Here is a 14,510-nt window from a genome sequence, read left to right on the forward strand (position 1 = left end):
CTTAACTGCAAGTTTTAGGGATATTAAAAGGTTCAAATGAATTCAAATAAGACTTTAAAAGGTGCGAATTGCCAGCAGTTTATTGAGTGCTGACAAAATCAGAAGAGGATTATCAGACTTTAGCCTCTAGCAATGAGCACACAGCAGAAGCCAGACTGGCTTAAGCAAAATTGTTACATTTGTTCAACCTTTAAAAAATTTTAGTTCTTTTCTGTGGAAACACTGGGCTGTATATTTTACAGGGCTGGGTGTCGTTCCTAGAGCCATTCCGTGAAAGGGCCTTCCTGCACCATTCAGACATCCGTTCCTCTCTTAAATTCTACCTGCTGAAGCTACCTGCTTCGCCTTTCCACTTGACAGGGCTGGCCCCAGGAGCACAGGGCTTCATGGCTTGGTTGCCCCACTTTACTTTTTAAGAAATAGGTTCCACGCTAACAACTTTTCCTGAAATAGTCATCCTTTTATTCAAGCAAGCAAGCAAGCAAGCAAGCAAGCAAGCAAGCAAGCAAGCAAGCAAGCAAGCAAGCAAGCACTGTGAAATTCAACGCCCACGGTGGCAAAACTACCTTTTAAAACAAGGAGGAGAAAAAAGTTGCTACCATTTTGTCCCTGTTAATACCCTCTAATGTTTGCAGTTTTTTATCCATAAAAAGGGGGTGTATGAACAAGGGAGGCGCCCTACTTTTTACAGAGGATCTGGTTGATATCGCCAGCCTTTCCTTTCCAGTGTTTCCTGAGTTCTGCTGTTGTTTTGATTTTTCAAAAAGCTATGAAACCCCCAAAACAAGGGCATTTCTTTTGTAATGCAACACAGCTGAAGCTGTAGCTTGAATAGTGTGGCTGTGGAAAGCAGCACACTCTGGCTTTTAAGGACTTTCCCCCCTTTAATTAAACACATCTTGTTTGTAGATTTATCCAGTTCCATTCCTCATGCACACGGATCATAAGGAAAAGTCTATTAACTGTTCCTTGAATGCCTCATGTCAGTTTCTCTTCTGGGACAGGCAATTATTTCACTATTATTTTTGTTTCCACTTTTTGCCGCACTTTTTACAGTAGCCCTCTTCTACAATGATACACTTGAGGAGGGAAAATGAGAGATGGTGGTGGTGATGACATTACATTTATATCCCACCTTTTTTCCTCCTGTGAGGAACCCAAGATGGCTCACATGGGTCCATTTTATGCTCACAACAACCCTGTGAGGAAGCTTGGGCTGACCCCACAGTTGCCCAGTTGTGACTGACCTAGAGTAACCCAATGAGCTTCACGGGCAAGCAGGAACTAGAACCCAGAGCTCTCTGGTGTCCAGTTGAACACTCTTAGCTATCACATTGGCTCTAATAACTAAATAATTAAAGATAACTAGATAATTAAAGCTTTCCACTCCACAGTGAAGATGGCCTTACTTGAGAGCATCATTAATGAAGGATCTTGACCGTAGGGAAGGGCGCTGCTGGACAGCGTGGTAGTCTTTGATGTGCTTGGGCAGAACCTCCATCTTAATTTTGTTTCCAGCTAAATGTGGAGAAATGATTTTTCAGCATCACATAGAACGGCTCCAGTGTAGATGCAACTGAAGCAAAGGAAGACGGGGCTAAAGCTGCAGGGTCCATGACACATTAGCAGAGAACAGTAGGGGCTTTCCCCCCACTTTTCATTATTATTTCTGCAGAAAATACATAGATTGTGTGAAGCCAACATTCAGATCTCCTTGTCTGGGCTGGGCAGGATTGATCAGGTACAGTATTTCATAAAGGATCATGTGTGCAGTGGATACAGAATGTAATGGCTGCCACCAGAAAAGGATTTGGGGGCAGAACGTTAGGCCCCCACCCAGCAGGGTATACAAGAGGGCCTTAAATGCGGCAGGCCTAGCTTGCCACAATTTGAAGTATGCGTAGTAAAATGCATTATCATTGGAAGAGCTGTAAGATCGGTAAGTCCAGGGTCTAAGATTACCTAACTGCACCACCCATTGGTATTGTTGGCTTGATCGAACTTGTTCTAAATGATATAATGCAATGTTATAATGAAAATATAAATCCATATAACAAAGGGATATCATCTGTGCAGCCTGATCCCAACATACTCCTCATCTGCTTTGTTCCTAATTCAACAGGGAACAATGCCTAGTTTTCCACCTAGGGGAAAAAAACCAAATGCATCAATACTAAAAGGGGAATACTTGGCCCAACAGCACTGAAAAAGAAAAAGACTTTGGAGTTATTGTGGACAACAATAATAGGAGCCAGCAATGTGATGCACCCACAAAATTGACAAACACTATTTTCAGATGCATAAATAGAAGCATCACTTCCAGGACAAGAGAAGTACTAGTTCCCCTCACTTGGAATACTGGGTTCAGTTCTGGGCACCCAAGTTTTTAAAAGATGCAGAAAAACTAGAAAGGGTTCAGAGGAGGGCAACGAAGAAGAAACTAAGCCCTGTGATGAGAGGCTGAGAGAGCTGGGCATGTTCAGCCCCGAGAAGAGAAGACTACAAAGAGATATGACAGTACTCCAGAAGTACCTCCAAGGCTGTCACAAAGAGGAAGGAAAAGACCTCACTCATCCTGGAGTGTAGGACATGGAACAACGAACTTAAACTGTAGCACACCAGATTTAGGATAAATACCCGGAAAAACTTCCTGTCAGAATGATAGGACAGTGAAACCAGCTGCCAAGAGAGGTACTGGGCTCTCCCACACTAGAGACACAAGTCAAAGCGGGACATGAGTGGGATGCTGTGACTTGGCAGTGGGTTGGACCTGATGGTCTCCTTAGCCTCTTCCAGCCCTACTATTCTATCCTGAATCTTCCGCTGACTTCCTTTTCTAATGTTATATTCCGTCCATGGTTGCATTTTAGGGACTACATAAACATGACCTGATGGCCTTCATGGCCCCTTCCAGCTCTACTATTCTGTGACAGCATTCCTTTCAGAAAGACCTGAGTGTTGCTTTTGCTTACAGGGAATTGCAGGTACCGTGTGGGAAGTGGGGTGGCAAGGGCATAGGCTACCCCACCACCTGAGCTGGGAGAAAAGCTGCTGCTGCAGCCATTACTGCAGTGATGCGCACCCACCTTGAGTACAGCAAGGAGACCGGCATCGGCAGCCATCAGGGAGTTGCTTTGGCTGAAGTGAAGGGGATTCTCCTTACAGCTAGGCATTGACTGGAGAGGGCAGACCAGGTAGGTGCAGGATGGGATGGCTGCTGTGAAGGTAAGAGGTCCTGGGGTTCCTCCGCAGTGCAGGTGATCCCCCGGGGCACCTCTCCAGCCAGTGATGCCTGAGTTCCAGGAAAATCTCCCTCAGAGCCAGGCATCTGTATGGCTCTCCAGAAAGTCTGCCCACTGCCTTATCCAAAGAAGGTTCTTGGAGCAAACCAAGCAATGGCCCATCCTCTGTTTCACTCCAAGAACCTGAGCAGGTGGGCTGTTCTGGAGAGCCCCACAAGCTGCCGTCCGGCAGTGTTTGCCACAGAGCAGGGTTTCTCCAGCACGCCCACTACTGCCACTGGCTTGCTGCAATGACGTGACAGCGGTAAGCCCTCCTGCTGTCTGGAAAGCATGCCATTCGCTGGTCCACCATCTCATCTCAAGGGAGGACCACCCTGGTGGTGCAAGGCTGTTCCGAATGGACCCAAACTGCTGCCTTCCCTGCCTGGATCAGCTTTCCTGCTTTCTATTTTTTTTTTTTTTAATCCACAACCAAATAGTGTCATGTCTAGTTGGGACCTTAGCCAAAGATGGCAAGGTTGCAGGCAGAGAGGAAATAGATGGTTAGTTGCTGCTAGTTTAGCTTTGGTGGTCTTGTTGTACTCCCTGTAAAACTGTGTGTGTGTTTCTTTAACGATTGCACTGTTTTCTCATTGCTGGCTGCTGCCAGTGCGCTCCCAGAGGACCAGCGGGATCGAAGTATTCAGAAGAGGGGTCTTAACCTCTTTCCGCCTGGGGGCCGCACTCCCTTTTGGAGAGGCACTTGTGAGCCCCATTCTGGGTGGGGTAGGAGGCAAAAAAAAAAAGACTGGGCCAAAACTATCAGCATATGGGAGCTTCAAGCCCTTCGAGCGATGAACTAAGAGCACAGGTATTTCAACCTTTGAGAACGACGCTGGCCTGGAACCGCACAGAAAGGGGCGCAGGCGCACTGGATTCTGCTCGCTTCACTTACAATGAATGAATGAAGTTCCGTTTTAAGGCGATAACTTCGTAGGGTGAAAAAGGGGAGGGCAGAGAAAGAGCTGTGGGGTACAGTTCCCTGCGTGCCTGAACAAAAGAGAAAAGTCCTACAACTCCCAGCATTCCCCAGCCGGTGAAGGGAGTTCCGAGTGTGTCCCGTCTAAGCACGCATAGGATTGCGCCCTAAACTTCCTTCTCTGCCCTCCACTCTTTTTGCGAAGTGCTGCCCCGTTACTGAAGCGGGAGGGGGTAGTCCCCGAGGAGGGCAGGAGCCGAGACGGGTGGTCCCGCCGCCTCCCGGCCAGGGATGCTTCGAAGCGGCACCAAGAGCGAGAGGAGACGAGGGCAGTCCCGGGCCCCGCTGGTCTCGGGTTCCATCACGTGGGTGCAGGAGCGGCAGTCGTCGGAGCAGCCGCCGACTTGTCTCCCAGTGGCCGAGGTATGAGGAAGTCGGGGCGAGGCGCCCTCGTCGCCACGGTTCCTCGGAGCCCGGCAGCGCGGCAAGGGCGGAGAAGCAACCCAGTACGTGAGTGCAGCGCTGTCCCTGCGGGACGCGGCTCGGGCTCCCTCCCGGCGACCTTGCGGAGATGGGGGCGGCACAGCGACTTCTCTCCGCCGCTGCAGACGGCCGAGAGAGGGAGCCCGGCGGGAGTCTTGCTTTGCACCGGAGCCGTCCCCTCCCCACAGCAATTATGACACTACCGCTTCGGCTCTGGAGTCGCTAGGATCCTCCTCCCAAATCCGGATCCTGCCCCCTATCCCTTTCCCAAAGGAAGAGGAACACCCTGATTGATGATTAACTCTCGGGTTTCCGCGCGTGCTGTCCCTGCTTCAGCTCGGGCGGGCCGAATCGGGCTTTCTCGGTAAAGCTCTGCATGCTTTCGTGCGTTTTGCTGCTGCTGCTGCTCCTCATTTTGACTGCGCGCGAGTTGTGGCGGCGGAGTGTTCCGGTATGACTGAGAGAGAGGGAGGGAAACAAGACAACCAGGAAGTTGTGGGCAAGGGTCTTTTTGATAATTTCGTCGCGGCCGGGAGCTAGCAAACGGAAAATTAGCTTATTTATTTTCCTACCTCTCCCCCCGCTTTTTCTCCCAGCGCCTTTGCTATCGATTCGGTCCTTGTTTTAGAGCCCTACGAGGCGGAAAAGTGATTGTGGGAATTGGGCATGCCCTAGGGAAGGGACTGCTACTATTGCTGGATGCTTTCCGCCAACTGTGCTGTACAGATGTTGGATGTTCTTCACAGCGGCTGGTCCCAGCGGGGCTAATGAGCTAGGTCGCTCCCCCCACACACACACCCACCCACAAGCGCGCGCGCGCGCGCTCCTCCGCCTGCTTGCGGCGTCTCCGGTGCAACTTTTGTAGAACTCGCCACCGAGTTGGCTGCTGTCTACGCGCGCGCGGGCGCGCCGCCGAAGTTCAGCCGAGCCGCTTCCCGCAGCCCGGGAAACCGACCCGCCTCCGGATTTGCACACTCATACACACACACATTTTTTTTTCCCTCAGGTTGGTGGCGTTCGACGGCGGCTGGGCTCAGCGGCCGTGTGAAGACCAGGGGGTGAGCCTGCGAGAGCAGCGGCAGCAGAAATCTGGGGCTCCTGATGGAGGAGGAGGAAGTAGTGGAGGTGGCAGCGGAGGTGGCAGCGTCAGCTGCAGTCGACAGCGAGTGGCAAGGGGTTGCTCAGAAGAGAAAGGCCTGGGCGAAAAGCAGAGACTCTTGGCAAGCGTCGGAAGCGGAGCGACTCTCGCCAGATCTGACCCCGGAGCAGGAGATCGCCGGTGGAAAGTTGTCTTTGGCTGCCGAAGGAGGTCTGTCCTGTCGGTCCTCTTCTCGCTTCACTCCGCTCGCCTCCCCACAGTTGGGAACCACCCGAAAGCTAACGACCCGGGGGCTTGTGTCACCTGAAAGGCAAACGGGCTGACTGGTGGCACAAGCCTTTGCAGGTTGGCGCAACCCGCCGCACGCCGGACCCGAGGCTTACCGCGTCTGATGACGTCCCCGAAGCCTGTGCCGCAGAGCACGGGCTCGCCAGCCTTTCAAGTGTCCCGACCTCCTCCTTTTGTGTCTGCCGTAACAGCGGCTGAACAATTGAGGAAAGGGAGGGGGTGGTTTCGAAGGCCGCACTTGTGTGGTTAGGACTGGCTCCCAATATCGAACACTTACTAGAGGGTGAATCCTGCCACACTGACAGTCTTCTATATCCGAAGTTCCTTTACTAATTGAAATTGAGAAGGTGTGTTCATTAGGAAGATTGAGGGATTCAGCCTCAGTTGAGGGACAGGCTGAAACAGTTCCAATTTTATCATTTCTGGTTTTCTAGAAAAATTAAGGAAATGTTACGGGATTTGGCCCCATACCCTAATAACTATTGAAGCTGTGCCTTGACATTTTTACAGGACATTTAATTAAATGAACTCTTGGCCATGAATAAGAAATATGTTTGGCAGATTTTTGACTATTTTAAATGCATTGTTCATCAGTTAAGTTCCTTATCTCCTGTTCCTTTCTGACCCCTTTCTCCTTATTCTGCAGGCAGTATCCCAAATGAAAAGATTGCAATATGGCTTAAAGACTGTAGGTGAGTACTTCTTGTAATGCATGGTACAGTAATTAAATACATTCTTTCATTTTAGGTCTGATCTGTGCCAGTCCCATCCTGGTTCCTCTAGAGTACTTAAAACTTTGGCATGAGGTCATTTTCAATCTCTTCAGTAGTCCTCTTAAGAGCCAGTCCCAAACAGTGCTGCATTGAAATAAATTCTGTGGACTGCTATGGCAATTCGCCCCCCATCTCCTCTAAGAAGTAATTAGGTTTAAGACCATAGAACACAATCCTGTGCATGCCAGGACCGGGAGGATGCCAGTGGGGTGTACTTCTGAGTAAACAAGTCTAGGATCAGGTTTATAGAGGCACGCTCAAGCCAACTGTTTCAGTAAGTTCAAGTATTTTGTACTGGATTGTGCTTACATTTCAACAGACATGACTGTGCTTTCAACAGAAAGAGAGAGGGGGAGTAAAAGGAAAATGCTTGGTCAGTGTTGTTTGGATTACAGTTTATTTTGTTCAGGAAACAGCAGCTGCTCTTTTGGGATTGCAGGGTCTGTGTCATAAAGACACGCTACACAGTGCATACACAGAAGGGTTGTCTGAGAACAGAACATTTACAGAAACAAAGGCCATCGTCCATAGCATCGCTCTCTTTCATGCTTTCACCTGTGATCTTATGTGCATTTAGGCTGCAGTGCTAAGAACTTGTACCAGGAAGTAAATCCCACTACAACCAGTTGGATTTCCTTCCATGCTTGTAAAGCATGTGTGAAATCTAGCTTCTAGACTGGGAAGAAATCCACTTTAGACTCAGGGCTGTTATACGGAAAAGAATTCATTGCACATCGATTACATTTCCAGGCGCACATTCTTTAGATAAGACGATGCGCTGCCCAGTGTTATTAAAAAGGCTTCATTCGATTTCCTGAGGAATGAACTTGATTAGAGTGATGAGTCTGAAATCACTTAGTACTGGGTACACTTGCACTGGCCAAGGAGCAGGCTTTCTCTTCAGGAATGCCACAATGCTCCCACGAACCATTGTGCTGTAGTGATTAGAGCAGGCGTCTCTGACCTGGTGCCCTCCAGATGTTTTAGACTGCAACTCCCAGATTCCTGACATTTGGCTGTGCTGGCTGGGGCTTAAGTTCAGAACCTCTGAAGGGGCCCAGGTTGGGGACAGCTGTTGGATTAGACTGGAATGATTCAGGTTTATATCTTTACACATCTGAGTGGCCTCAGGCCAGGCACTCTTTCTTTGTAGAACCCAGCAGATAGGGTTGTCGGGAAGATAATAGAGAAGAACCATTTCTGCTCCCAAAGCTCTTTGGAGAAAGACTAGGATGAAAATATAACAACACCTAGCTAATTTATAGCTGTTCAATATCTCTGTCTACTGTGGAGATTTCATACAACTTTGGAAGCCCTTGTCAATGCTTTCTTTTTAAATTAAGGGGATGATTTTTAAAACAAGCCTTAACAGCACAGGAAGAGACCCAAGAAACAAACCGGTTATTTGAGGAGGAGGAAATCATGTCTTTGTTGCAGGGGGTAGGTTTAATTTACCAATTGGAAACAGGCTTAGTACCTCTTTATTTCTGGTTACCTCTGTTTGCATTCTGCATGCCTTGCTGCAAAGGGATTCAAAAGCAGACCTGGTGCACAAGAGCAGCTTCCCCTCACTTACAGTGCAACGAGTGCAAAGTGATCAATTCTATATACATGATCTAGAAACTGGGAGGGGGGTGTCATTGGGCTGGGCACTATTTGGTTCTATTATTGTTGTGTTTTTAATGTTACGCTTCCATTGCATTTGGTTTTCACTTTTATTATGATTAACGTCCTTAATCATCATCTTTGGTGGAAAGGTGGGATATATATGTAACTACAACAATAAAATGAATGTAGCACATAAAAACAATGTTTGGGATTTGTTGTTTTTTGTTGGCAAGTCTCACTGGCCCCTTCAAGACCCGTTGCATGTTCCCTTCATTTTTCCAAACTTTTTGAACTCATAATAAGTTAATTGAAGCTATTTTTCTTATTAGCCAGGACTCAAAGAACAGTGCAGCTAGTAAGAGTGTTTTTCAGGCAGAATTTGGAATTTGGAAGAACACATATTGAAACAGAAAGAACTTTCAAACAGAAGTTATGTTAGGAGCTGGGAACTGACTGCTCAGAACAAATAATTCTAAATCGTCCAAAGTTTGGTTGAGCTTGACATAGTTCTGTGGATGCTGGTCGTGATCACTGTTGTTCTTTCTGATCTTGAAAAGTATTCTGGGAGGTTAGTTTACACAGAACATTAGGTGGGTCTGTCACTACGGTTCTTTGATTGTATTATGATAAAATAGACATTGTGATTTGCTTTATCAGAAAAAAGCTAGTGTGGGAACCAATTAGAATGAGAGAAGGAGAGAGAGAGTTCCCAAACCTGCAACCCGGCCTTATCATTTTGGCTAGGGCTGGTTTTGAGCTATAGCTATCAGAAAAGCCTAATTAGCATTTTCCCCTCTCATTGGAATAAATTTAATTTCTCTTAAATTAAAACAGATGAGCAGAGGAAACTGTGCTGCACCCCCAGCTTTGAAAAGGGGATTTTAAAAGCTTTGAGGAGCCAAGAGCAAGAATTCCAGTTACTTCTGGGATAATTCTTCAACCTAGATGCCTTGCAAAACTTCAAAATTAGATAATTCTGTTCTTGTACGATATCTGCATGCTGGAAATATGCTACTGCAAAGAGATACGGAGGGTTATTCTCAAGTATTACTTTTATGTATGAGTTAAAACAATAGAGACACTCATGGCACTTAATGACTTAATACATTTATTATGGCATAACATTTCATGGGCTTTAGTTTACTTAATTGGATACATTAAATATTATATGTGAGCTGTGGGCTTTATTCTTTGCATGTCATATATTGGTGAGTTATCTCTAGCAATTATGCTCAGTGTCTTCCTTTCTTGCTGTACATAAAACTTCATCAAAATCAGGAATTCATACAGAATAAATAAATGCTCCTGAATATGAACTTCAAAATTCAACATTTGCATGTAGAAATCATGGTCTGATGCATTCAAATTTGTTTAAGGATTCAGACTTCTGATTAAGTTTCTGCAGCTGCTAGAGAAGAAAAATTGTCTGCAATGTTAGCAGTTTCCATAGTGTAGATGTGAGCAGACTTGCTGGATTTAATTAAGGTGGCAACTCCCAGCATGCCCCAGATAGGGCATGCTGGGAGTTGCAGGTTTTATTCCTGTCTAAACGTGCATAGGAATGCATCCTATTTTTTCCCCGTTTTCTAGACCCTTGAGGTCCACCAACCAGAGGTGCAAAATACTGGCTCATGCAGGTGGGCATACCCCAGGAACTGGTTTGCATTATCATCATGGGTTAAACAAGCTTGGGGCTTGTTTAATTCTTGGTGTCTTCTAGGTGCTATCCATCTAATCCCCTCCAAGAGAACCTTTTAGCAACTTAATATGGGAGGAACTCTTAATTGTTGTGTTAGGTAAGTGAGGTGCTGCCACTTCCCGGTGAGGCTTTTGTGGGGCCATCCCTCTGCCTCATTTATGGAATTTTGCAAGGAATCCAGATAATAGTGTCATCAGCTTCCAGCCATTCCATGTTTTCCCACGACTTCACCTTTCACCACAGAAAATTCATTAAAGAAAAGCCAGAATTGCTCTAGGAAGTAGAAGCCATGTCTGGAAGTACCTAGAACTAGAAGCCCTTGCTGGAATCTCATGCAAAATGGTTGGTTCTTCCAGTAAACTTCCCAACCCCTACTTTAATGGTTGCACTGAATTGTATTTGGTTCCCCAGCTTTGCTGATACCAAGTACCAGTGGATGTGATCTACTATTCCTTGTTATTGTCTGTTTTATCATCAGTCTTTAGCTGTTCTAAACTTTAATTTAAAAACCTGTTCTAATTTTTTCCGACTTTATATTTTATTGTTTGTTATCATCTCATTTTATGGACTGTATATACAACCCAGAGAGCTTCTGATATGGACAGTATAGGAATGAAAGAAACAATAAGAATATTTCCTTGGTGCAAGGTAGTTGGGAGCCACATGTAAGAATGGAATACCTTGAATATATTCTTCTCCCATAGTACTTAGGGAGAATTGCTTTTATGCAGCTTTTCTACTTTCTTTTCAGGATTCTGTTAGCAGGCTGGTCCCAAACAATGATACATGAATCACCATTTCTTTGTAGGCAGGGCCATAGTGGGGTCTGGAATTAATTGAAAGGAATTAATGCTTGCTGTGCAGGAAAAGCTTGTAATTTAGATCTGGCATATTGTGTTGACTTATTGTAAACAACTCCTCCATCTAGAATGTCGAAAATGAGGGAGGGAGAAAGAAATGCTACTTGAATGTTCTGATTACTTGCTGGCATCTTGAAGAGGTAATTAATGTTTCCATAGATTCTGGGGTGAGGGCTTAGTCGCTTGTAGGCTTATATTTTCCATACAGTTTTCCATACAGTTTCCATACAGAATGACAAGTCAGGTTGACTCTCTCATGACTCACTTGTGTCATTTTATTTCATTTCTATACTTCCCAGTAGTGAAAGCTTTCTCAGCAGCTCACAAATATTAAACCTCCAAAATAGGACATGCTAAAAAGACATAAAATCTTTGGAAATGTAAAATTGATAAAACAGCTTTAAGAAAGAAAGAAACAAGCTGTAAAACTTCAGGACCCAGTAAAGCAAGTGGCATTAAAAAGGCCCATCATATATTATCACATGGCCTGGGAGGAAAGGAAAGTCTTAAACTGGTGCTGAAGATGGGTGCCAGGCAGACCACATTGGGGAGACATCCCATAATAATTAAATGGTGTCCCCAGCTGCTGTGCACAGCCTTCTCTGGCCTAACATTTAGGGGCTTCCTTATGCATCTTTAAAGAGATGGTGTGAACAAAGTTACACAAAAATCCACAACAGCAGCGATTTTGGTGTCAGTGACTGCTCCACCTCCGATATTTTACTCATATTCAGCTCAGGGTGAAGCTTTTCTCCCTCCCCCTCCCCTTCTCCCACTCCTTTGTATGAGCAATTATCAAGGGAGGAAATGGTCTCTTTTTACACTGCTGTAAAAAGTGGTTGTGATGATCAGGTGAATGCCTTCAAAATGCACTCTTCAGTGAAGGAAGGTAGATAGCAAGAGTTCGTTTCGTTCATATTTATGGAAGTGTTAATTTCATCATTTGCGCTAAATGCAAATAATTTGTCCTAGCTATAAATCCTGTGTAGATGCTTGTATAAAGCTTTGTTGTACTCAGGAGGCGGGGGAGGCATAGACCATAACCTTGAAATCACTGTAGTTTTGCCCTGGGGCTAAGGGAGGATGAAAGCTGTGCTGATATTTTACTTCTGAAGTTATTATAAAGCTCAAGTCCTGATCTCTTTTCATCTTTCTGAGATGGAAATGGAAATTATGTAAGCCAAACTACTAAAGCAGAAGGCAGCATTACTGAGTTCAGTGGGCTGTAGTCTCAAGCCAGAATACACAGGTTGTAGTGTGGTGTCTGTGCACGTGTCCAACTTGAAAGCTATGTAAAGGTCAATAGACGAACTTGGGAATGGGTTAGTTTTAGAATGCCTTCTAGCTGCTTACTTTTCAAAAGTAAGAGCTCAATCCTATGCATGTTTACACAGAAAACAGTCCCCAAATTCCTAGCATCTTCTAGCCAGCATGGCTTAAGTAACCATGTTCATTCTATGGTACTGTTTGAGGATAAAGTTTCAAGGCAGCTGCATCTGTGTTCTCCCCTTTGGATACAGGGCCACTGGGGAGAGGGGCCTTTGGGGACCTGCTTGCTCCAGGGGAAATTCTAGACCCATTCGCAGACTTTTTGCATTCCTTTCTTTAAAGTAAGCTTCACTTCTTTATTTACAGAAGGTAGTGTCCAGTTTTCCTTCTCCAGATGAAATAGCTTCTTTCAATGAATTGTGTGTGGGGGAGGGAGGCTATTCCTCCAGCAAACTACCCCAATATGCCCCCAGAATCTCCTCTGGAAAGTTGGGGGGTCTCCCTGGAAAGGATTTGGAGAGAGGGGCTGCAAGGAGGAAGAGAGGGCAGAAATCCTGTTGTGTGAACAGAAGTCCTCTCTCAGGTTGTTAGATTTGTGTTCTCTCCCCCCGCCCCCCCCCCCCACACACACACAATTGCTCAGTAAAAAATAAATCTCCTTTTCCTTTCACCATGTTGATCAAAGAGTGCAAAGGCAGATAATTGTGTACAGAATATTTTATTTAATTAAAGAAGTAAAGAATTTGCATGGGATCTTTCAGGGTATAAACTTCACAAAAAAGTGTATAAGAAAATCACATTCAAGAGAAATCATTTGGCTGGTCTAAAATGTAGAAATCATTCGCTGGTCTAAAACGTAGAAATCCAGTAGTATAAAGGAGTACCAGGTCTCAGGAATTAGGGACATAAAAACATGGTTAAAGAAAGATTTGAGCAAATGCATCTTCAAGACATACTTGGAGGCCTGCACTGAAGGTTGTCTTTATGGTCCTAAAGGAAAGAAGTTCTGCAGACACAGGGCCACCGCCAAGAAGTTGTGCCTCTTGTATTGTAATTGACAGTCCTTGTGGCCATTCAGAGACGACCTTTGTAATCAATACATGTGCCTGGGCATATTTGCTGGTGAAATAAAATGTAACTACAATTAAAAATGTTTTAATATGCATGCCTTAAACATTGAGTTTTATTAGTGGTCTTTTCAGAGGGATAGCCAAGTTTTTATTTTTATCGATGTATTGTGATGTGTATCCAGTCTTTCTACTAAAAAATGGTACTCAGTGTTAGTCTCTTTTAGCAAAGAACACCCAAACATTCTTATGGCACCAGTATGGTCTCATGTGTATTTGCTAAGAACTAAACTCCACATGATCCAATCAGATTTATTCCTAGTAAGTGTGTTTAGGACTATGGCTGTGTAGCAGCATAAACATTTTGAATCTGATGAAGTGGGTTCTCTTCCACAAAAGGTCATGTGCCAGTCAGTCTGTTAGTCTTTAAGGTTCTTCGAGATCCTTCCTTGTTTTTAGCTTAGGACTTTACATATGTTCTCATTGAGATTTACTGATGCTCTCAAGTTGAAATCCTGAACACACACTTTCATGGGGAAAAGTGCTTTTAAACTCAGTAGGGCTTTCCTTCTCCGCAGGCATGTATAGGATATGTCTAACCTTCAGCTGCCTGCCACAAAATGTCTTCTTACAAGCTTGCCTGGATAATGCGGTTAGTCCCTGGTAAGGATGTATTCTTGAAGAAGAAAGAGTATGTAAGGCACAACTTATATGAGCATGTACTGGTTGTGCAGAGATGGCAACACATGTAGGTGCAGTTAAAGGCCAACGTTACTGAAGCCTGTAGCCAAAAATTGGACTGGTTAGTCATATTTCTCTATTTATTGTGGTTGTGTTCCACCCTTCCTCTGAAGAGCTGAAAGTGGTATGTGGAAGAGGCTTGTCTCATTTTATTACATGTTAAAGTGCACTGTGTGGTCTGTCATGTGAGTTTGTCGTCTTTCCTCCCATTCTTTGGCTTTCTCGACCTTTCAGTTTGCTAAACACAGCAAGCCCTCCTTGCTTGTCTTTCCCCCGCCTCCTCCCTTTTTGCATCAAGCAGTCATTTCTCTCCACAAGCCAGGTTTTCTTTAACCGTAGCTGCCTTCCTTCTCTTGCTTTGGTTTCTGTCATTCCCTTGGATTTCTGTTCTTCGCCTCCCTGCCTTTTTCCTAGAGGAACGCT

The 14,510-nt window shown here is 45.3% G+C and overlaps 1 protein-coding gene across 6 annotated transcripts in view; it reads left to right on the forward strand.

Annotated features, from left to right (window-relative positions):
• Window positions 1-4,592: 4,592 nt before the first annotated feature.
• ITPRID2 (ITPR interacting domain containing 2) overlaps window positions 4,593-14,510 on the forward strand; it is a 67,251-nt gene continuing 57,333 nt past the window's right edge. The window contains exons 1-3 of one of the 6 annotated variants that reach the window (XM_044426948.1): window positions 4,593-4,706; window positions 5,690-5,992; window positions 6,717-6,762. In XM_044426948.1, the coding sequence (XP_044282883.1) occupies window positions 5,785-5,992; window positions 6,717-6,762 (254 nt within the window). In that variant the 5' untranslated portion in view covers window positions 4,593-4,706; window positions 5,690-5,784. Of the gene's footprint in view, window positions 4,707-4,922; window positions 5,135-5,241; window positions 5,993-6,716; window positions 6,763-14,510 lie in introns of those variants that run through there. The other 5 variants (XM_044426951.1, XM_044426950.1, XM_044426949.1 and 2 more) reach the window with 5 other exon arrangements.

Source organism: Varanus komodoensis, unplaced genomic scaffold (assembly GCF_004798865.1).
Source record: "Varanus komodoensis strain SLA01 unplaced genomic scaffold, ASM479886v1 scaffold18_1, whole genome shotgun sequence".
Taxonomy (NCBI): domain Eukaryota; kingdom Metazoa; phylum Chordata; class Lepidosauria; order Squamata; family Varanidae; genus Varanus; species Varanus komodoensis.